This window comes from Homarus americanus, unplaced genomic scaffold (assembly GCF_018991925.1).
Source record: "Homarus americanus isolate GMGI-L3 unplaced genomic scaffold, GMGI_Hamer_2.0 scaffold74, whole genome shotgun sequence".
In the NCBI taxonomy this organism is placed as follows: domain Eukaryota; kingdom Metazoa; phylum Arthropoda; class Malacostraca; order Decapoda; family Nephropidae; genus Homarus; species Homarus americanus.
The window spans coordinates 5,779,882-5,804,732 of NW_024716951.1; the positions used below are offsets into that span (position 1 = coordinate 5,779,882).

At 39.0% G+C, this 24,851-nt stretch overlaps 1 protein-coding gene across 8 annotated transcripts; it reads left to right on the plus strand.

Annotated features, from left to right (window-relative positions):
- The first annotated feature begins 6,613 nt into the window (after window positions 1–6,613).
- LOC121858722 (probable 4-coumarate--CoA ligase 3) lies at window positions 6,614–24,710 on the plus strand. Of its 8 annotated transcripts, none has more exons than XM_042355337.1 (11): window positions 6,614–6,678; window positions 11,764–11,959; window positions 12,543–12,666; window positions 12,977–13,208; window positions 15,060–15,259; window positions 16,201–16,345; window positions 17,152–17,306; window positions 17,968–18,142; window positions 18,330–18,499; window positions 19,528–19,683; window positions 23,387–24,710. In XM_042355337.1, the coding sequence occupies exons 2-11, from the start codon at window positions 11,790–11,792 to the stop codon at window positions 23,663–23,665; spliced, it is 1,806 nt and encodes a 601-aa protein (XP_042211271.1). In that variant the 5' UTR covers window positions 6,614–6,678; window positions 11,764–11,789; the 3' UTR covers window positions 23,666–24,710. The 8 variants fall into 8 exon arrangements, with proteins under 8 accessions (XP_042211271.1, XP_042211272.1, XP_042211274.1 ...); XM_042355338.1 differs by having other exon boundaries at window positions 6,667–6,738; XM_042355340.1 differs by lacking the exon at window positions 6,614–6,678 and adding an exon at window positions 6,722–6,743.
- The last annotated feature ends 141 nt before the right edge of the window (window positions 24,711–24,851 follow it).

A 24,851-nucleotide genomic window follows, 5' to 3' on the forward strand; every position in this document is an offset into this window, starting at 1 on the left:
TGTATGCCTCGTGGTCTAGGTCAACCAGCGCCGCCATACATCACGGAGGTCAACTATCTACCCACGCCTACCTCCGCTATAAAAGACCTGACCTCGTGGTGACCTCTCTCTTCTTATAGCTACAGCCGCAGCCAGCAACACCTCCTCCGCCTGCCTGGCGGTCCTCTCTCCCGCTGGAGAGCATGGCGACCCACAAGCTGTCCTCCTCTGAGCACCCTCACCAACCAGCTCTCTCTACATCACGCTTGTAACCATGCTGCCTACCCAGCACCAAGCTGCATTGTACATCCAATACAACATGTATACAGAGAGCACATTGTGAGTTTCCTTTCTCCATTCCATCCTGAGTGTGAACCAAACAACCTGAACCCCGGAATTTAACCCCACACCGTGACGTCACTGTTCCGACTGTCGGTAAATTACCGACTTAAGGAAATATGCTTTTTCATGGCAAAAATACCATATAGAATACGCAGAAATAAATAGTAGATGTATTTAATTACTTTACCTACATTTTACTAGCGATATTTTAGCAGAATTATATTCTGCTGAGTCACACACGAAGCGATATCGATACTGTGGGGTACTTGATGTTTGGGTTCACACTCAGGATGGGATGGAGAAAGGAAACTCACAATGTGCTCTCTGTATACATGTTGTATTGGATGTACAGTGCAGCTTGGTGCTGGGAAGTGGCAGCGTGGTTACAAGCGTGATGTAGAGAAAGCTGGTTGGTGAGGGTGCTCAGAGGAGGACAGCTTGTGGGTCGCCATGCTCTCCGGCGGGAGCGAGGGCCGCCAGGCAGGCGGAGGAGGAGGTGTTGCTTGAAGACTGGCTGTAGGTAGAAAGAGGTAGGTCACCACGAGGTGAGATCTTATATAGCGGAGGTAGGCGTGGCTTAATAGTTGACCTCCGTCATGTAAGGCGGCGCTGGTTGACCTAGACCACGAGGCATACACTGGAGAATTCGCGGGGTCGGCTACTCAGCAACAAGCGTTTGTAGGGGAGGAATCCACTACACAGTATCTCAAAAAAGTATCTGTCCACACACTTTTTCCAAAATAATAATACACCTTTTCACATATCCGTTGAGACATTGTTACATAACTATTTGACAAATTTCATAACGGAATGACTGAACACATATCGAATGACAATCTAAAATAACTGTTGGTTCATGCTAACGGAAGAGACTGACATAAGTTATGAAGTTGACAGACGTGAACAATAAACCGACAGTCTACACATAGTTTGAGAATGTAACAATTGGAGAATGACATACCACCAACAGTTATTTTAGATTGTCATTCGATATGTGTTCTGTCATTCCGTTATGAAATTTGTCAAATAGTTATGTAACAATGTCTCAACGGATATGTGAAAAGGTGTAATAATAATAATAATATGGTGAAGGTGTAGATAGTTGCGACCACCAGAGGGAATTGTCCGAATTGGCTGAAAATTTGTCTACACACTAATATCATATAGAACACAAAAATGGAAACAACAATGCATAGAAACCAGCAAGTGATCGCGGGCACGTTCGTGCCCTTGTGAGAGCTTGAACGCTCGTGACAGCGAATGAGGGTGTGTCAAGTCCGTATACTTGCATGGTTAATTATGGTGCGCCAAGGCCGTACACTTGCATCGTTTTTCATCTTAAATAAAATTGTTAACTAATGCCTTCCTAAAGAAGCCATCGACATGGGAGCAGGTTTGTTCCACTCTACAAATTTTTTTGATTTTTCCACCAAGTTTGATGAAAAACGATTGTGCCGTTTCGGCTGCCCAGAACAGACACACACACACACACACGCCTAGTCCTATAGTACATTAGATATTAGATAGAACCTGACCTAACATAGCAAAAGGTTGGGTGTAGTAGGTCAGGTTCTATTAGGTTCTATGCATTATCGTGTTAATTTATGTGTTAAACAACTTACCTTAATATTGAGGTTGATATACATCGGCAATGGTGAGGAGGAATTCGTGGAAGCGTTCACCATCATTTATAGGAAAAGTCTCTTGAAGAGGGATTCAGCGAGGTAAACATCAAAAAAGGCACCGGGAGGAGAATTGTGAAACAGGATAGAGTAAAAAAAATTAAATCATAATAGAAAGTTGTTGTTTCTTTTAATATACTTAAAATCATCAAAACAGTAAGTACAACAAAAATAAAGAAAATCAACAAACAACTTCTGGTGGTAGCCGTTGTCTACACTTTTACCGTTATTATTATTACTTTTATTATTATGATTGATGCACTTACCTTGCCTTCTGCTTGCTACTACTGATGGAAAGTGCTCACCTTGGTGTTGCCAAACACGAGCTCTGACGCCTTTTATGGCCACAACTTTGCCCTTACGATAGACAAAGTGGCCCTTCTTAATGATTAGGGGTTCTTCTAATTCGTATAATGAACAATTATATACGAGCCCTACCCTGGGATAACTAGTCATCAAGTTAATCCTGGGAAAAAATTACAATCTGATAAGAAATGAAAAATAATTATATTCTTATCATTTGTTTTGATAAGAGCACCTGACATAAACTCTTCAAGGAAATCTAAAGACTGTTACAGGCGTTCTTCATACTTAACTTTATCCTATTCGCTACTTGTCAGCTTGTTAGCCGTTGGGCTGTTACAGCAGCCTGTTAGTCATATCTATGACACTATACTGCCAGATTCTGGGGTCACTAATTCTAAGGGGATAACTTAACTATAGTCTTCATTTTAAAGGTTGCTGCCACCAGTCCCCCTATGGGCAGTATGTAGCTCGCTAGGTAGCGGGCAGAGTGAACTAGGCATTGGGTTAGGTTTTTCATTGACCAGATCGATAAGGGGAAAGAAGGGTGAAACCATAACTAATATATTTCTTATAAAACATACTGCATTCTGTTAAGATACAAGTGAGTTGGCCTTCCTCAGAAGAACAACGATGATGTTGGTTACCCTGCTCGACAACAGACGTCTTACATTAATTGCGTGTCATCCACATACTTACTGTGTAACACTCAGCGACCTCCTTATCTCGATCATCCCTTCTTACAATAACACTCAACACGTCAGACGGCTCCACCCGTAGGGAATATAGCACCTTAGGTTATCATACATGGTAGCATCCTCTCACCTCCCTGTAGCATCACCTCCACACCTGTTACACTCCATACCTGCAAGTATGGGACTCCTTGTAATTTCTAGGTACCCATATGAGGCACCTCGTTCGCACACCGCCCTCGGTGGGTAGAGACTAGGGATTCACCAAGAGACATACCAGAACTGTTTCTACGCCTGGTATTATAGGTCGCTCCAAGTATTTCCACTCATGTGTGGTGGTATGCTGGGAATCCACAGGTTCACAGTGGATTAGCATAGCTGGGGGTAGTCATCTCACATGGAGGGACGCTTACGGGCGTAATGGCCGTCGTTCTGGTGAGTCAGAGCGCGCGGGGACCTGGGTTGATGAAAGGAGCAAGCGCGTCTGAGAAATAATGCCTGATGGGCCGTTATCACACACCCTAACATTACTATTTCACTTTCTACATCAAGCAAAGGTTTAAGGTATTATAACTGCTATAAGTCTTGTTTTAGGACTGAATACAATCCGATGAATTTCACTGACCTGGGTTGATGAAAGGAGCAAGCAAGTCTGAAAGCCGATGCCCTCCGCTCCTCCCACCGACGTAGGCCTACAGTTTCCAATCTTTAATTTTCACTTTGATTTCTTATGGTTCTCACATAAACACCTTCCTGTATATTGTAACCTCATGTCTTATAAATACATATTTTACTCCGAACTTACATACTAGTATACAGTTCGAGTTTGACAGTTAGTGGGGAAATTAATTGAGCGATATTATATAACAGGGTTTTTTTTAAGGAGATTAGCCCACCCGGGTACAGGTCACTGACCCACATCGGGCCTGGGGGGCGAAAATTTAATAATAATAATAATACAGTAATTCATAGTAAATAAAACTTATAATAAAAGGTAAAATAAAATAATAATAACAATAACAACACTGTAATAATGATAATAAAAAATCAATTGTGAGAAACGCTATAAGTACAGTATGTACTGTAAGTTGTGTTGTCAACTGTAAGAGAAACAACTGAGACCCTGCAATTGTGTGTAAATGAGGCAGAAAGTCAGATCAGCAACCTAGGACTTGGTCACAATATTCGTGATGCCATATGGCAGCAGGGTCTACCATTAGACAACACATTATGCTTCCAATATCTTCCCAGGCAGTAGTACCTCCCTGTTTGGTAGCTGCCTGCTACCTACTACCTACCTGGGTACAATTCAACAAATGATTAAGTAACATTGAGTAGGCGAGTTATCCTTTATAAATGTTTCCCGTTCTCTGAGATTCTACAAGCGCGGTGGATTTGAATGTTATATAGCATAAGATGAATTAAAGGGGTTTTTCAAGAATGACAATGATGTGCGCAGTACAACACACTGTTGTCTGTTTGTAAGTATTGGACATGTACTGGTTCCGGAATGCATCTGTACCTGCGCCAGTGTTGGTCAAGTTTGCCCTTTTTCTTTTTTTTTTACTTTTATCCTCTTCACCACTGGTCAGCTCGCTAGCTGCTTAGGCGATCGGTCACGTCTTTGATTACTTTTCTTTTTCTTTTATCTTCAACAAAACATCGGCTCGTTAGCCGCTTGGGCGACCGGTCACGTCTCTGATTACTTTTCCTTTTCATTTGTCCTCTTCATCAAAAGATCGGCTCGCTAGCCGCCCGGGCGATCGGTCACGTCTCTGTCACGCACTGTTGGCAAATACTGGGCATGCACCGGCTCCTGAATGTACCTGAACCCGCTCCAGTGTTGGTCAAGTCTTGTCTTGAAAGAGCTCACACTCGGTGCCGTCACAACACTCTCTGGCAGATTGTTCCAAGAGTTCACAACCCTCACTCTGAAAAAGTTTGCCCTCACAGCTTTCTGGACTTGCGGCTTCTTTAATCTTGAGCTGTGACGCCTTGTGGGGTAATATTTGCACCTCGACTTGGCCTTATCCTGAACTAGGTAACAGTTAAATCTGAATGACAACACTATATGGTGACTGGTGCCAACTGGGGCAAGGTATTCCAGTTTGACCACCACACCCTCCTCGTTTGTTATGATGAGGTCGAGTTGCTTGGGTGTTTGCTCCCCTCTGTAATGTGTCGGGTCCCTAACATGTTGGAACAGAAAATTTTCTCTCAGAGTTTCTACAAACAGAGTAGCAGGGTTATTCAAGTCATTCGGGGTGGACTCGTTTCTTCATTCGATGTCGCCATAGTTAAAGTTCTCCATGATACGGAGGAGGCTAGGGTTGAGCATCGCCGCGTTGTTTATTAAGATTCTTAAGTTCCTTTGATTTAGTGGGCTACAGTTTGGGGATCTGTAGATACACCCGACGATAAGTAAGTCCCCTCCCTTTAATTTAATTTTACACCACTTGAACTCTTCAAAAACATCTCTCTCTTTCTACCTACAGCCGCAGCCAGCAACACCTCCTCCGCCTGCCTGGCGGTCCTCTCTCCCGCTGGAGAGCATGGCGACCCACAAGCTGTCCTTCTCTGAGCATCCTCACCAACCAGCTCTCTCTACATCACGCTTGTAACCATGCTGCCTTCCCAGCACCAAGCTGCATTGTACATCCAATACAACATGTATACAGAGAGCACATTGTGAGTTTCCTTTCTCCATTCCATCCTGAGTGTGAACCAAACATCTTGAACCCCACAAAGTATTAGAATCTGCTAAGAAACTCTAAATAACTTTAATTATTATATTTGTGTACTGTAATTTGATCATATTATACCAATTGTCTCCTGTATCAATAGTTATAACATGCGAGTTATATTTAAGATGTTAACAGGCTATGTACTGTATATTGATTGTATTATTCATATGATGTGTCCTGAGATAACAGCATTTGTTATATGTGAAATGTTCTTTAACAGGTTTTGACCGAATTATATGGTACGCGTCAACGTTGAGGGTTTATTTCACCAGCAACAAACCAATAACGCTCCTATGAGCGTTAACAGGATAAAAGTAAAATTACAATATCTGGTTGGTGTACTCTTAGTAGTGTTTCAAACTCTTCTCTCTTATCAAGGAACGTGTCAGTATTAGTGTACATAACATTCGAGCCAGAATTGTTGTCGGTAACGTCTCTGCTCTTAGTGATAAACCCACTCCCCATTCTGAGAAGTTGCAGCATTTGCAGGGTGAAGAAAACGTATTTTATGGGGTATGTTATGAAATGGGATTGACTCTCACAGCGATTATTTTACTGATTTTATCTGATCTTATTTGGAATTCATCGCATGTACAATAAAATATGATTAAAAACACCATGTTGTCAAATACACATTATATAACGACGATGATAACGCAAAAACTTGCCAGATATTTATGGCTGACTAATGGTAGGAATACTCTTTCTAAAACTGGTAAATTACTGTATTTTTAACTTAAGCAGATGGTAACTGTACTTTTTTGTACTTTGATATGTTAATTTAAAGGTCAGAGAAGTTTAGTGGTTAAAAAATCTGAATAAACATCTAAATTGCAAAATGGAAAGGATATGAAACCACCTGCATTACCATGTAGGTGTTATATATCATACCTTAGACCACATGGAGTAAACAATATTATCTGAGGAAGCCAAAAGGTTACTTCAAAGGAAGTCGAATGTGTTTATCAGTCAAACCTGACCTACATTAACGGATAGGTTAGGTTAGGTGTGATAGATTTAGACGATATAGACATTTATGCCAATTTTAGCAGAGCCCTACGTTCATATTCCATATTACAGCAGCTGGGGGTCACTACTTACCCCTCCCCACATGACGACCAGTGTTTGCGTGTGCCAGCACCCCAAAGGAGTAATTAATTAATCAAAATAAGAAATATGGGTGACAGCGAACTTACCGTACGCACTTCCGGGATATGAGTCGATGTTTGCTGATTGTCATATACTGTACTTGAAGGTGATATCTGTGTGACCCTTGAATAGTGTAGGTTTATTATTTAAGTACAGGGTACAGTATAGCATTATTCCAGCCCCGTTGTCATTATTTTTTTTTGATGATAGAAAGGTAAAGATTCGTTATTGACCACAATGGGAAATTAATACCCTGACCTAACCTTTCTTAACCTACAAAAAATCCTAATGGAGGAGCATAAAGTGATTGTTTTTTTTGTTTTTTTTCTGTGTTTTTGTCACGAGGAAGCCAAAACATGAATGAATATTTCTAGATGAAATACTTGTGCATGCATAATTCTTAATAGAAATAATACTTTGAACTAAAAATATGTCAATTTTGTTGTAGGCTGATATTGTTTACATCGGTTCCATGCTAAAACCCCAACGGGGTTGTCTTTTGTCAACACTAACCTAACCTAACCTAAACATAAGTTTTTTTTATATGAGACTGGGGTTTTGTCCGTTGGGGTTTTATCCAGTCACCGTTTACATCTTGTACAGAAGTAAACACTTCTAGTTATGTACAAAACGACACACACAATCATTTTATGCTCTTCCATCAGTTACATAAGGTAAGATCTTTGTAAAAATAAGTACTGTATTACCGGTATTTTAGGTTAGGTTAGGTTCCCAAGGGTTTGATTCCCTCCTTTTTTTTCCATTTATCCTCTTCAACACTGATCGGTTCGTTAGCCCCTTGGGCAGTCGGTCCTGTCTCTGTTACACACTGTTGGCAAGTACTGGGCATGAACTGGCTCCTGAATATATCTAAATTGTTTAATTAGCGTTTTAACCCCACACTTTCACTCATTTTCTAAGCCTGCCTACTTAGTAAGAAACCATTGTCACTGGTAGTGGGTCATATCTCTATAAATATATGTCAGCAACGAAAATAAAGGTCATTTTCTTTTAAATCACCGTGAAAAACAAGAAAAGGTTATAAATTTCCTATTACGGTCCCCAACGAATCTTTACCAATATAAACACTGAGATGCGTTACTGCAAGAGAGCCCTTCATTTTACAATGGTTGGAAGCTAATGCAAGCAGACAAAGGCATTAAGACAGTCCTATTGACTTGCTAAACAAAATGTGGTGGGAACAGTTACAGGTGCTGTTCAAAAGATAAAATATTGAATAAAATAGGGTTCTCAAGTCTAAAAAAAAAAATAGATATAAATCTGACCCTCAGCTCAAAAAATAAGAATTTTGTCCTACAAAATATGAATGCTGTATCCATAATATATTGTTAATATTTTATTTAGATAACAAAAACAACAAAATGAAGAATCTTCTCTTTGTGTCTATTGAAAATTGTATTTGTCCCATATATGGGTCTTTTTGCACAACACAGTTATTCAAAAGGAAAGTGTACATCTCGCACCAAATATCCGTGAAGTCAAAATTTACTTTAACTTGGATTAGACCCTTCACCACTGCAACGTTAAGTAAATTTTTAAAATACAGATCTTTGTTTGAATCACTTGTAGATTAACTGCAGATTATTTTACCTGATGATTAAATACCCTAATGTTACCGGGGGATAAGTTAGGTTAAATTAGTATTGAGATGAAATAGGCTAGGGGCTAATATTCAGGTGCTCCTTTTGTACAGTTCAATATGAAATCTTATCTTATTGTACATTGACACTTGACCTAGGGGAACACAATTCAGACTACAGTACGTTGAGGATATTTAGAAATTAACCTTCAGTACATGGCAGACAGTTATTTCTGGATATTTTGATCATCAGCATTAAAAATACTGTATTCGGAGACATTAACCAGTTAACTTAGTTGAATGGAGTGGACTTATTGACCTCCTTCATTCAAGGGTTGTCTATCTCCTGAAGCGGGGTGGGGGGTTGTAGAAGGGGCAGCCGTCCTGGGCACCAAAGAGAGGGGGATGCCAAAATTACATTTAAAAATTTTCTACTTCTTATTTTATTGATTTATAGAACTTCATTTGGCAGCAAATCCAATAAATATACATAACTATATCATATGGGTAATATTGTTTCATATTGCTAACAGATGCGAAGCTGAAGGGTGTTTTGATATCCCATCACTTTTATGTTCCGGTGTGAAAAATTACATTACTGTAATTATAATTAAATTCATCAATGATTATTTGCAGGGGGGGGGGACAAATGCAAGTTCTGTCCAGGGTGCCATCAAGGCTTGCTATGGCTCTGTCCTGAAGTACCCTAAGATGCAGAAGTGAAAAATCTTCCTACTTGCCTACCCTGAGTTCTATCCCTGTATTTTTAGTGCTCCCTCTTGCACTTCCAATCTTTTCTTCCTTGGCTTTCCAGTGATTGTACTTTTCTTTTTACTTGAGTACTTTTCCCACTTTCTGCCTGACACTCCATCCTTGCTAGAATCATACAATCAGATTTTGAACCACCTTAAAATTAGACACCCCAGGTTATTTCACCTTAAGATTAACTAATCTAACATAGCCAAACCTAATCTGATCTAACATGACCTAACCTACGTAGCCTAACCTAATGCAACCTAACCTAACATATCCTCCCCGAGGTAACATTTTACTGTATATAGATAAGTTAGGCCAAATGGGATACTGTAACAGTGTTTTCATGAAGTGTATGAGAATTCCAGTAACTTGTAATGATAGGCTGAGTTCATTGTACTCATGTCCAATAAGGTCTGGGTGTACCATTACAGTGAACACAAAGGTCTGGGTGTATCAGGCTAATGTCCACTCAAGTCTGGGTTTACCTTCCATTACCACTTATGATCATGAAGCACTGTGCTAGTTTTAAACAAAGTATGAAGTGCTGGGAACTCCCGGTAATTATCGAAAAGAGGTTAAGGCGACAGAAGGCATTGACCTTGGCATATCCAGGTGTAACACTTGAGAACACTGATAACACTTGAATTACCTATAAAGAACAGTAAACATATCAAGTTCCAGACACTACTTAAGCTAAACCATTTTGATGTTCATATAACCCACATACAGTATAGTGTGGTGTGGGATCAAAGCATTTTAGTATGGTGTGGGATTGAAGAATCTAGTGTGGTGTGTGATCAAAGCATCTTAGTATGGTGTGGGATCGAAGCATCTTAGTATGGTGTGGGATCAAAGCATCGTGTTACATCATGCCAATCCACTGATGGTCCTGGGCCATGGTTACTTTGTAAACACATACACTATTCTAATCTTTATGTCGAAATACAATTACAGTATATACTGAAAGTCAAATATTTCGTGCTATATCTTCCTTGTTAGACTATACTGTTATATGATTCATACGTTTGTGGTGGTCTAGTGCATAATCATATTATACAACATCTCCTTACGTTGTACCCTCAAGTTCCCCACACTTTGGGAAAACTACTTGCTAACTAAATAATGTTCTCTTGTTCTTCTAATAATGTTGTGACAAGCCACATCCCTTCTGGTGAGTTTGCCGTATTTGGATGTCATTAAAAGAAAAAATCCTTCCCCAGACCGCTCCACTCTTCAAACTAGGCTTACATGTATAGTATCTGGATAAAAAATTTAATCCAACACAACATGTTATGAATATGATAAGATTTTGTACTCTGTGTTTATCCATTCGAGTTATCACTAAGAAAGAAAGATAACAAGACTGATGTTATGTTATCTTCAATCTCACCCTTTGTAATTCTGGGCTCCTCCGTCCACTATCTAGACATGGCCGTCACCCACAATAAATTTAAACCTTGAAATCAGGTAATGGTTCATAATTAACTAAATCCTTGACCTCGTCTTCCTGAAATTAAGGATGGAAAATCCCCTCTTGGTAGACACACGTCATGGCATACTGTTGAAATGGCTATACATTGAATTCAGACATAACTTTATAACTACCAATAAATGAACCCTGCCATATTAACTTGATCGCATGCAGAATTGATCATTTGTTCCCGAATCATGATGAGGCAAAAAATATTCCCACTCTATCACTTCTTTATCAGATGGTACCTTATGTCACCCCTTCTTTGACACACAGATCCCACTCTGTAGGCCTACAAGGTACAATACTCAATATTAGCATCATGTGAAGATTAGCTCCCATTTATTTCACCTTAAGATTAACCACCCTAATGCTAACCTAACCCCCAGGTAATGTTAAGGTGTTGAATCATCAGGTGAAATAAACTGAAGTGTATAATTTTCAGATGATCCCAGCTAGTATTAAGAACTCCCAGATGTATTGACAGGATCAGAACCTGGCCCTTGAGTATTATATTGTGAAAACCGGGTGAAAAACTTGTGGATCTTAAGATAATACTATGTGGTCTTATGTTCTTGAATGAATTCGGCTCCAAACTCGTTGAAGCAGCCAAACACTTGAGTTCCTTACTATACAGTGATCCAAAGGGAATGACTTTTATATGGAAGCTGGAGAGAGTCTCTGATATGATGTGATTAGTTTTAAGGTCTTATACACTGATTAACCCTTCAATGACTCACCTATGCCTTAGTTTATCTGGTATGGGAGGAGTTTAGTGAAGGTGACAAGGAGACTCGCCAGGGTGGTGAAGGGTGGGGGAGGGGGTGAGACATGTCACAGGGGATCTTGGAGGTACTAAAGACAGCTGCTCCATCAGAATGCCACAGTTAGAATGAAGAGACTGGGAATATTCACACCTTTCCTCTTCAAGTTACAAGACAGACACACCCATTGAGTCCAGACGATTAAACATCTGAAAAAAAAGCTTTGTAAAGCCAGCTTATAAAAGGAATATCGAATTCTAAGTCTGATTTTTTTCTCTAAGATCCCAAAACTACACCGAAGAACAAAATGAGAACCCTGACTTCTTCACTCCTCTCTGCTGCTCGTGTCCACACCATGAGACTCACCTCCCTCAAGAACCATACCTTCAAGTTTATCCAAGCCCAGGCTCCTTCCCATGCCCGTGCCATCACCACCAAGTCTAAGACAAGGAGCCCATCATCAGCTCTCCCTGCTAGGTTAGTCCAGCATATAGCTTCAGCGGTCACCTGTGTGAGTGAGTGACTGAAAAAGACTGTATGACAATGTAGTGATTATAAAATGACACAATGTTGACAGTTGTTTATACAGTACTGACAGCTTTGACTGTTCAGCTACTCAACCCTTCACCATACTCTAAATCTAACTTACCACAACTAAGCCAAAAGTTAGAGATATTAGCGATTAATTATGATGACGTTTACATTCTACTCTGTTTAAATTAGAAATGTATGATTTAGATTGAGTATTCATTCACTGAGTTCATAATAATTATTGCTCCTGACTGAGTTTGGAAAATAAGGAGAACTAAATACATTTTTAGGTTTTGAAACTAAATAACCAATTACTGTACTGTCAAATATTGTGTGTTGGTTGTAAAAGTTCCTTAACCACTTGTGTACAGGGCATCCTCTCTGCTGAATAAAATCGTCTGGCGTTAGCCAAATAAAATACAGTATTAAAAGTGGCATCACCATAGTGAAGAGATCATGTTACACTGTGCTGACTGATATGCAAGTAAGTTTAAGGAATATTTCACCACATCCACTCTCCTTCGAGCAGTGCAACAACCGAGAGTTCACAGAACATAGTGGCGTCACAACTCCCAGACGTGGACCTTACCTACACTCCTGTCACCTCTTCTATTTTCTCCAATGTCTCCAAGTGGTCACATAAAACTGCCATTGTGAGTACAGTACAACTTTTTGGAGAAATTGTCTTTAGATCACCTGAAGATTATCCGCCCCCATCTAGCTTATTTCACCTGAAGATTAACCACCCTAATACTAACCTAACCTAATCTGACCTATTCCCTTAGGTAGTGTTAGGGTGGTTAATCATCAATTAAAATAAGCTGGGGGCTAATCTTCATGTGATTCTGATCATTTTTAATAGAATTTTCATAAGGTAGGAATATTTACTAACAGCTGGATAACAGTGAGAGGAGTATTTACCAGTAAGGAACAACACCTAACCCAGAGTTGTCCTGTCTACAGGAATGTGGGGTGACAGGCAGGAGTTACACTTATGGCCAGATTGTGGATGCTGTCATGAAGTTTGGTGGACTGCTGCAGAAGATAGCTGGTGATGGAACGGCCCCAACCACAGATAACGGCAAGCTGATGGTGGCCATCTTATCACCTAACAGCCCAGAGTACCCCATCATATTCTATGGCACTACTCATGTTGGTGCCACCATCACCACCATCAACCCCACCTACACTCCAGGTGGATATATATATATATATATATATATATATATATATATATATATATATATATATATATATATATATATATATATATATATATATATATATATATATATATATATATATATATATATATATATATATATATATATATACAGTGGTCCCTCGGTTAACGAGTTACCTTCCATAAGATTCTTAACTTCGGTTAACGAGCAATCCCTCGATTAACGAGTTTCTTACGAGTCGAACCTCAACATGTTTTCGCTTGCATTTGTAGGTCCACCAGCTGTAGTATTAGTGCGCCAATACAGTAATCGGTTCTAGGGCTTATATTCCTTACCGTTTTAGTAAATATCAAGACCTTTATACTATTCAATAATTTTAAAAGTTTAATATTAAATTTTTTTGTCATTTTAACAATTATTAAACATAATTGAAGGTAAGGAAACTAGTTTTATGCACGCCATCCAGCCTGTCAACACACCAAACAGGTGCCAGTCTCTCTGTCTTTTCAGTGGAGTTAACATCTTGCTTGAGACTCTCTTCAACTAAATGCTTTTTTTCTGTGTTTGCAAGCAAATTATTGGTCATTTTGAAATTTATTTTACACACTGACAATACATAATGCAGTGCAGTGTTGATTTAAAGAAAATAATCTTGAATTACACCAAGTGAACTAAAATTTTATGGGTGAAATGGCGCCATGGGTGACTTCTCTTCCACCCCAATGCCTTCTCTTCTCCCTTCTCCTCCACCCCCATTCTAATTCCCATCATCATCATCATCCAGGAGCCTTCTACATACACACCTCAAAGTAAGTGTACTTTTCTACCTTTTTTGTTGAATTTAGACAATTTTCGGTGAGCTGGAACCAATTACCCAAAAACCCATTGAAACAATGGTTTCGGTTTACGAGTTTTTCAGTTAACGAGCAACCTTCTAGAACGGATTGTGCGCGTTAACCGAGGAACCACTGTGTATATATATACAGTGACCCCTCTGTTAACAAACTCAATCCGTTCCAGAAGGTCGTTCGTTAACCGAAAAGTTGAAAAGTCTCATGCTCCAGTGAATAGACTAACGCCTGTTTGCTGTGTTAAGAGGCTGGATGCCACGCATTAAACTAGTCACTTTACCTTCAATTATGTTCAATAATTGTTAAAATAACCAAAAAATTGAATATTAAACTTTTAAAATTATTGAATAGTATAAACTTCTTGATATTTACTAAAATAGTAAGGAATTTAAGCCCTAGAACCGATTAATGTATTGGTCTGCGAACAAAGCTGGTTAAAATTCGTTAACCGAAAGCGTGAGGGATCCTTATGGAAGCAGTTCGTTAACGAAAATTTCGTTAACGGTTAAAGCGGAGGGGTCACTGTATATATATATATATATATATATATATATATATATATATATATATATATATATATATATATATATATATATATATATATATATATATATATATATATATATATATATATATATATATATATATATATGCAAGCAAATCACTGTAGGTGCGCGTGATCTAGGTATATGCTGATAACCACAAGGAAAGAAGAAAACACGAAGTTCCCAAGCGCTCTCGTGTAATTCACATCTTCAGGGGTGAGTACAGACTAGAGCACGAAAGCGCTTGGGAACTTCGTGTTTTCTTCTTTCCTTGTGGTTATCAGCATATATATATATATATATATATATATATATATATATATATATAAGACAGACAGAATTAATAAAATAAAGCTTAAAACTATTCCAGTGATTACTCCATAACATTACCTGTATTTCAATACTGTACTGTACCTGCAACATGCCATAGGTGTGTCAATTCACAACATTAGTTTACCTGGAACAGGGGAAGTGGCAACACATCTGAGTGACAGTGGGGCGGGGGTGCTGGTGGTGGACGCCATGATGGAGCCACTGGCAGATGCTACTTTGCTGCACCTCCAGCAGGACATCCATGTCCTCGTGAACGGCACTTCCAAGAATGGCAGAGCTAACCTGAGAGAAATTATTTCCAGTGACAACATTCCATTTGCTCACCAAGTTGATGTAAGTAAGGGGATGCAAGGATGAAATCCCCACCAAAGAAAGAAAAAAAATTCACAACCTACCCTAACCAGAAAACTGTCCCACACAAGAATTTCCTGGTGAGGGTTTTTACGGCAGTGGGTTTTTCTCTGATGAAGTTGTCTTAAAATTGAGTTCGGCATTACGATCCTATTAGAGGTCAAGATGTGGTTAATAATTAGGACCTTATTTATGTTGGGTTACTGGACTTATTTGAATTCATTAGGAAGTTTATATACAGTAAGAAGAATCTCAAATGAATTGAAAAGTCAATGGAAATAGAAGAATTATCTGGTAGAGAATGTTGTGATGGCATTGAGTGTGAGCCCATTCAAGACTAGACTTGACAAACACTAGCGCAGGCCCAGAACTTCAGATGCATACTAGAGCCTGTACTTGCCAACAGCCAACAGTGAGGAGGTTAAAGTAAATAAAGCAAAATTAGATACAGTACTATATGGGGTAATTTGTAAGGAATTTAAAATTATACAAAAGAAACATAATCACCAGGAAGTACTGCACTTTGTAATATTTTTTCTTTATAATAATTATAATAATAATACTGTATTGTAATATCAACCTTTACTGTTTCCAGTGGAAATGATTAAGCCGGGGGAAGTTGATTACAAAGCTGACCCCAACATGGGTGTCTAAGGATAACCTTTAAAGTTGCTTCAACCAGACCTACTCCTACGTTAAAATTACCCTCAGTCCCATCCCCTGTACAGAAAGTTGTATCTCATAAATTTTGACAAACTAGTGTAATGACTAACCTTATTACGCACTTAAAACCTTAGTTGTTGAAATGCAGTAATAACATGATGTCAGCCTACCCATTCCTTATTGAACATGTTGATTACATAATAACATAATCCTCCTACTTTCTCTCAAATGAACTGACTGACGTGTGTCAACATTTACAGGTCCCTGGAGAGACGGTGGCCAGCCTCCCTTACTCAAGCGGCACTACAGGCAAACCCAAAGGCGTGTGCTTATCCCAAATCGCCATCTCCAACATAATTAATATGTTCCACACCCCCTACACTGCTGTAATCACCAATGCAGAAGGTGATTTTAAACTTATGTTAAGATACAGCAGCTCCTTAAAGGCAGTATTGATATGCTGTATTACAGCATATCAATACTGCCTTTAGGGAGCTGCTTGTGCTGCTGCCTTTATTGATGGCAAGAGGACCTTTCTTCCAAGTAAAGGGAAGAATGTATGTGGCTGGTGAGAAGTGTGATGTTATGTTATATGACAGTTAAAAAGTATGACATAAGTAGATGAGAGAGCTGAAATGAGAATGGTGAGGTGGATGTGTAATATGACACTGAAAGACAGGAGGCCCTGTTCAGAGCTAAGAGGGCGGCTGGGTATTGTGAGTACCCTGTATTGGCGAAATGCTGCGTAGAGGCAGGCTGAGATGGTCTGCCTGGTCTGGACATGTGGAGAGTATAGATGAGACTGGTTGGGTCAAGAGGCACATGAGCCTAAATGTGGAGGGGAGGAGAGCCAGGGGTAGGACATATGACATGGTGAGAGGTTCTAAAAAATGACATAAAGAGTTAGGAACCTGACAAGAGAGACTGCAAAAGACCATGCATCAAGGAGAGCTGCCATCAGGTAACCACAGTTCTCCCATGCAAGTGTGGAAAATGGCCATAAAATGATGATGAAACTACCCACCGTTGTGTTTAGGTGCAATATTTTTCCCTTTCCAATCTTTGTACGCTAATTTTAATGTTATTTATTACATCATATGTCTTGATTTAATTTGAGCTTATATAATTTAACCTAGCCTGATATTTGACATGAAATCTTCATCTGATCTATTGATCTCTGCTGACCCCATCACCTTTGACCTGATCTACAGGAGACCACCAGGATGTGCTAATAGGTCTGTTACCCTTCTTCCACATCTATGGGATGATGGTAACCATGAGTTCTGGCTTAAAATGTGGTACCAAGATTATTACGCTGCCCAAGTTTGACCCTCAGAGCTACGTCACACTACTCAAGAAGCATAAAGTAAGACATGCTGTCAACTGTTATTAGGATGCCTTATTACTAAATGTTTCAAAGTCTGATGAGTATGTTGTACACTAGCCCCCTTCCCCATTCTGTCTCTGGATGCCACATGCATCACTTGCAAAATAGAGTACTGTATTAAGGGGTTGCTCTAGTTAATTTTCTTTCTTGCTTGCTTATCCAGAATATATTGCAGGCACTGTTTGAGCTAGAAAGCTGAAATTTAGACATGAAAGTGACCAAGTGCTTTGGCAAAAATAGAGCCATCCAATTGTTACTCATATTTTGTTTATGGAATGGTATTGGGGTGTACACTGTACATTGTTAGCACCACTACTTATTTTTGGTTTTCACTACTAGTTTATTGACAATTACAAAGTACCGGTATAAGCAAATTTAAATTCTGTACTGTATACAGTATTAAAAGTCCGGGGAACCTTCAAAAGCAATATTCCCAGCTAGTACAGTAGTACATAAATACCCAGATAAGTTCCAAAAGCATTGATAATTAATACAGTATACTGTACATCACTATTCCTTAATCATTAAAAATTTTAATTTATAAGACATTCACCCAATAATAAAGGTTACTTAAACACACGCCACTCCTGTACTGTAAATATGTACCCTATACTTAAGCTAATCATTTTGGGTGCCTCAGGTCTCGAGTCTGCACGTCGTCCCATCACTGTTGCAGTTCATTGCCATGTCTCCAGCTGTGTCACCAGCAGACTTGGCCAGTGTTAAATCTATTATGTGTGGTTCTGCCCCAGTCCTGCCCAATATAGCTACCATGCTCAAGGAAAAAGCATCTAATCCACTTTTCTTCCAGGAAGGTAACTTAGGCAAACCTGTTGTTTGTTTCTGTCTCCCATGATGGATTTGAATCTATTGGTAACACTCATTTCCTGAACTATGATAAATTTCTTATTACACACACCTGTGCTGAGATATTAATAAAATATTTAGCTGGTGTTAAATACCTGTACAGAGTTTTCTCCTTCTGTGTCTACCCTGCTACAGTTTACGGCATGACAGAGATTTCTTGCTCCCACATGACTATTTGTGGGGAGGAGAAGTTGGGCTCTTGTGGTAAACTGCTTCCCAACACTCGTGCCAAAATAGTCGACCTGGACACTGGTGCAACTCTTCCTTCCGGTGCCAAGGGTGAACTGTATGTGCAAACACCTGCTGTAAGTAACTTGTAGCTGTATATTGTATATATACCGTACAGGGATATCTACGTTAGCCAGAAAAATTGGTGCAGAGCACTTCCGGGAATGAGAGACTCCTGGGTAACAAGACGACTCTCTCAAAGCCGGAAAAAATCCCTCAGCCCTGGAAGTTTCCTTGTAATGGAAAAATTTTCTCAGAAGTTCCAGAAGTTGCCCATTACATCATCTCTCGGACCTGGAAAAATATCCCCCATCCCCAGAATTTTCAGGGTACTGGAAAAATTTTCTCCAAATTTCCCGAAAATGTGCCTGATTTTCATCTCTCAAACCCGAAAAAAAACCTCCCCCATTCCTGGAATTTTCTGGGTAGCTGGAAAATTTTCTCAGAATTTTCCGGAAAATGTGCCCCTCGGTAAATCTTTCCCAAAGCCAAAATTTTACGGAAAATTCGGGCTTTACGAACTATTTTCCAAGAAAAATTTCAATTCTGGCTATCGGAGAGTTCCGGGTTTGAGGGATTCTGGCTAAAGGAGATATTACTGTACAGGGTGTATATTTATATGTGTGTGTGCATATATACAGTGCTTTATATGTGTGTGGGTACAGCCAGGAGTTGTAATTGCTACCCCCCAGTTGCTTGAGCCACAACCAGTGAAGGCCACTATTGACACAATGCAACATTGTCAGCCAGGACTACCTGGTAACATTTAGACAGGGGATGGGGGTAGGGAGAAGGGTTTGTCCAATTGCCAGGTCTTCATTTGCCGTGGCTCCAGCTACTGGGGGGGGTGGTTGGGTAGCAATTACTGCTTCTGACTGTACATTGATGGAAGAATGTCTGAATACAGTAATAATTTCCTGGTATTGAGGGTAGTAATTATCAACTACAGTACTAATTATTTTTGCTCGAAGGATTGTCCCTTAAGAAAAAATAAAGCTTTTTAACTTGCAGTTAAGACAGTCTCAGCAACTGCAGTCTATCTGCAACACTGTACATATATTCTTTTAAATAATTTTATTAACAAAGAACCTTTTACCCTGCACAGAGGATGACAGGGTACCACAACAACCCCCAAGCCACAAAGGAGGTCATGGATATGGATGGCTGGGTCAAGACTGGTGACTTGGCCACCTATGATGACGAGGGCAACTTCACCATCATTGACCGCATGAAGGAGCTCATCAAGGTCAAGGGAATGCAGGTACAACACACACACACAATAGTATAGATCTATTTAGAATGTGTTAGTACAGTACTCTATATCTTTTTGTAAAATATATATAAGCATATACAGTATATCCTTCCTAAATTATATATATACTGTATATATATATTAGGGTGTGTCAATTTTGTCAACATGATAAAAATCAAATTTGGTAGTCAAAATATTGTGCCTCTTTATGTCTAAACTTGAGATTAGCAAACAAAAATGAATTGAAATAACCCTCACCTACATCAATTATACCTTAAAGTTTCAAATATCAGTATTTCAACAAATTAATGAGACTTGATTAGAATTATTCACTTGATATTAACTAATCTCATGTAAGCATATGGATTATGGAGTATTTTATGGTTCTATAGCTTGTGTACAATATGCATGTCAGAACATGAACATGAACAGGCTCTCCGTGTGGGACAGTTTAATTCTTGTTTTGACTTGTACCAAGCGTGAGGATAAGGCGCCCGGCTCACTCTCCTTCTAGATATCATAGACGGTGGTTTGCTCTCATTGCACTTGCACCTACTCTACCAGACGAATTCTACATTTTAATTATTGTAAGTAGGGCATATTGATTGTCGCAGTTACTTATATCATTGTATAAAACATTATGTTCTAAGAAATTATTATGTTATTTCTGTTACAGCATTTTTGATAAACAAATTGATATTTTTTGAAACAACAATTGAATTATGAAACATTGAAATATTTTTCTATTTGTCAGATAGTGTGAAGATGTCAAAATTGAAGACAAGAAGTCAGTTGTCAACCCACTTGAGCCTGCTAGTTGGTAAAGGGAAGGAGCTTCCTGTATCAGAACTTCCAACAGTGAGAGACATGCTAAGATTAGGGTTACTCCTTCGAGAAAAAAATGCAAAGGACAGAAGGAACTATACAGATAAAGAACTCATAAATGACATGATAGTCCCTCTTCTGCATCAATGGACAAAAGCTAATGCACTATTCAAACCACCTGTGATTAATCAGTGTCGAACTATTGAGCTAAAACTAACGAAATTATGGCACAAAGCAGTTGAAACATCACTTGGTAAAGGAAACTTGGCCAGGAAAAATGAATTTCTGCACACACTTGATACTCTGTTTGACATTTTGACCTGCAAGTGCTCCATACAATTATGTTCTGAATCCAACTGTTCTCACTCAGGTAAGAGAGAAAATAATTCCCACATTGATTGTGGTTGTCCTCGTGAAAAGAAGATCCCTGTTTTAGAGCTTGAATTTATAAAGGCACAGAGGACAAAGGCAGAAGGCCAAGGAAGTATGCAAATGGGTTCAATAGATTATTCAGAAACAAAGAAGCAGATTGCTAATGCCAAGAAGAGAGAACAAATCCGAGAGAGGGAACAAAAGAAGAAAATGAAGAGTGAAGAAGCCATCCAAAGAGAGGAAGAGCTGTGTCAAGATGTTTATCACTTCTTTGATAGTTCTTCTGATGAACAGGAAGCAACATCAGATGATAGTTCCAAAGAGCCATCTGAACCTTTACCAAAGAAAATGAAATACAACACAAGAAATATTTCAAACATTGCTTTAGCTAGTATTCGCCACCATGCTGGACTTCGTGAGGCTGCAGAAATTGCAACTGCCGCTTGGATAGATGCAGGCCTCATCAGCCGAGAGGATGTATCTTTGGTGATAGATCATAATAAAATTAGAAGAGCACAAGAAAAAATAATGAAGGAAATATCTGATCAGCATGAAAAAGATTTAAGCGAGGGAGGGCTCTCCTGTCTTTTGTTTGATGGAAGAATAGATGACACAAAAGTTTTGCTAGAAGTAGAGGGAGTGAACAGAAAGTTTCCAGGTCTCATCAAAGAAGAACACTACTCTGTCTGTTCTGAGCCTGGTGGTCGGTTTTTGTTTCACTTTGCTCCCGAAACTGAAGTAGAAGGGAAGAAACATGCAGAGGTCATTGCTGATCATATTTTATGTTGGGTTCAGGAGAGAGGACTTGGCAGTTCACTGCAGGCTGTTGGTGGAGATTCAACTGCAGTGAACACCGGATGGCAGGGGGGTGTAATGACGCATTTAGAGAAAAAACTAGGAAGAAGACTTGTTTGGATTGTATGTGATTTACATACAGGCGAGCTACCTCTTCGTCATCTCATCCAGGAACTTGATGGTCCTACAAAGAGCAACAACAAGTGGTCAGGTCCCCTTGGCATCATGCTGGATGAAGCAACACAACTAGAAATAAATACAACCTTTCCAAAGGTCGAAGTTGGCCCTCCCCTTCCGGCGTTGTCTGAAGGAGTCATCAAAGATCTCAGCACAGATCAATCCTATGCTTATCGTATTGCCCAAGCAATAAGATCAGGAGAAGTGCCTCAGTCATTGGCTCTCTTGAAGATTGGACCTGTCAGTCACAGCCATTGGTTAACTACAGCTCTTCGTTTCTGCAGGATTTGGATTTCCAAACACGAATTGAAGGGCAAAGTGCTGAAGAATTTGAGGTTAATTGTTGAATTTATTATTGGAGTTTATCTTCCCCAGTGGTTTAGTGTGAAACTTAATCCTATGTGGGTGGATGGGCCCAATCACCTTTTGTTTCAATTGCAGCTAGTAAGAACACAGAGGAAGGTAGTGAGGGACATCGTGTTACCTGTGGCAAGAAGGTCCGCTTGGTATGCTCGATCAGAAGCAGTTTTGCAAGCAATGCTTTGCAGTCAATGTACCAATCTCCGAACCGAGGCTGTAGAAGTCATTCTAAAGATTAGAGGAACGCTAATAGATGACGACCAGTTGGGAGACTGTTCGTTTCATTCAAGAAAAGTTCCCCCAATAAACGTCAATGCCACCAAATTGTCAGAATTGGTTGACTTGAGTTTGGAAGTCTTAGAGCCACCATTGACAACAAGTCTAACTAGCCAAGAATTGAGAAACCTTAAAGAGACTCCAATGCAGGTGCCGAAGTGGCCTTCCCACACTCAAAGTGTGGAGAGATGTGTGAAAATGGTCACAGAAGCAGCGGGCCATGTTTACAGCCACGAGAGGCGAGAAGGTTACATCAAAGCACAAATAGCAAGCAGACTACTGATGACAAGAAACCAAAGCAAAGAGAGTATGAAGGCATTGGTTACTTTCAAATAGACTACGGATAATAAAATATAATAATTTGAAACTTGAAACAGTAACATGTGTGCAAACGCTGGTTATGTTATAAATTCACAAATATGTACATTTAAAAATCCATTTGATGTAGGTAGGACTTATTATAAAAAAAAATTTATGCCAGAATATTGTTTTGCATGCTTAAAGACTACAATAAATTGCTACCAAATTACTCGATTTTCAATTTAGCCAGTTCACCCCCTAAATTGACACACCCTACCATCAGAAATAAAGACGAAATAATATATATATATATATATATATATATATATATATATATATATATATATATATATATATATATATATATATATATATATATATATATATATATATATATATATATATATAAACTTTCAATCCTATAAGATTATTAAACAATAATCCATAGTTGTAAAGCTTTTTACAAAATAAATACTATACGTATTCAGAAAGGGATTAGTCATGTAAAAACCACATTAATCCAAACATACCTTCCTATGAAACTACTCTTTGGTATGAGTCATGTACTCCTAACAACCAGTATCTCACTCTGGTGCAACTCTTGCAGGTGTCACCTTCAGAGCTGGAGGACGTGCTGCTGGGTCATCCGGGCGTGGCCGAAGTGGGTATTGTTGGTGTGGATGATGAACGTGCTGGGGAAGTGCCACAGGCATTTGTGGTCCGTCGTGGTCAGGTGACTGAGGATGAGCTGCAGGCTTTCATGCAGGGCCGTGTAGCCCCTCACAAGCAGCTGGCTGGAGGCATCAAGTTTGTTGACCAGTTGCCTAAGAATGCTACTGGCAAGCTCCTCAAGCACGAACTGAAGAAAATAGCACAGCAGGAATAGCTGACACACACATGCTTCCAAGTGCCTGATGTTTTGACCAAATTTGGAGGGGATTTATACAACATAACATTAAATTTTCAATGGGAATTATAATATTTCATCTTAATGACACTTATTTCTACACTTCATCTTTAACATCCCTATTTTACACTTCAATTTATGACATGACGTAAATCACTTTGTGATAACTAGTTTTATTATACAGAATCTTATAGGTAGGACTCATATTTACCAGTGACCATGTTACAATGATATTTGATGTAAGTTTGTTAGTTACAGTTCTTATGTCTTGTATGATAAGTTACATGTAGTAATATGTCTGACCCATAGATATGAATCACCAAATAGGATTTTTGTTGAAAATAATATGACATACACACTCTGTTATCTGTTAACACTGGTTTCCATGCATTAATATTAATTTTAGTGGACAGATCTTTTGATTACTGTATTTTTAGAATATTCATCATTCCAAAATACTGTACTTATCAGTGATACTGTCAATGTTAAAGGTACTAGCTTTTATGGTTTCAGTGTTATGCAAGATTTTTGTTAACTTGTTGCAGGCATAATATAGCACTAAAGTGGAACATCATATTAACTATAGGAGGGAGTACAGTACAACTTTTGACCCACCATACATCATGGAGAGGCACAATTACTGATCCCTTATCACCATGTTCCTCATTGGCAGTTTGGTAAGATTGACTCTCATGATTAGATGGTTATCACTGGCAGTCTTATCAAAGGTCATTCACTATGATATTCCAAAACTCCCTGACTTTGATAAGGCTCATATTTGACATGGCATATTCATTGCAATATAGTATGTTTATCATATTTTATGATCTCTGATATTGGCTAGGTTGGCCATTATGTGTTTTTATATACAGTATATAGTTTTTTCTACAGTATATTGTGAATTACATGAACTGAGAACAAGGAGCTGTATACTGTAGTTCATTCATGACAGTCGCTATAGGCATCGCCAGGTAGTGGACATAGTAATTTTTTTTTTTAAATGACAGTACAAGCCCCACCCCCCTTTGCTGCTCATTGGCTCAACATAATGTTTGATTAATATACTGTAATTAAATATATCCATATATAATTGTTAAGAATACCCAGTTCTGGCTCATTTTAATGCCAAATTTAATGTATGTAAAGATTTAACTGCTTGAAAACA

What these genes read in the sequence shown, in the direction of transcription:
- LOC121858722 (XM_042355335.1), top strand. Translation starts at nt 8,274, where the DNA reads ATGAAGAATCTTCTCTTTGTGTCTATTGAAAATTGTATTTGTCCCATA. An exon ending in CTTCACCACTGCAACGTTAA is followed by an intron (nt 8,440 to 11,763) that starts GTAAATTTTTAA and finishes TTTTTCTCTAAG; the next exon opens with ATCCCAAAACTACACCGAAG. An exon ending in TGTATGTGCAAACACCTGCT is followed by an intron (nt 18,500 to 19,527) that starts GTAAGTAACTTG and finishes TACCCTGCACAG; the next exon opens with AGGATGACAGGGTACCACAA.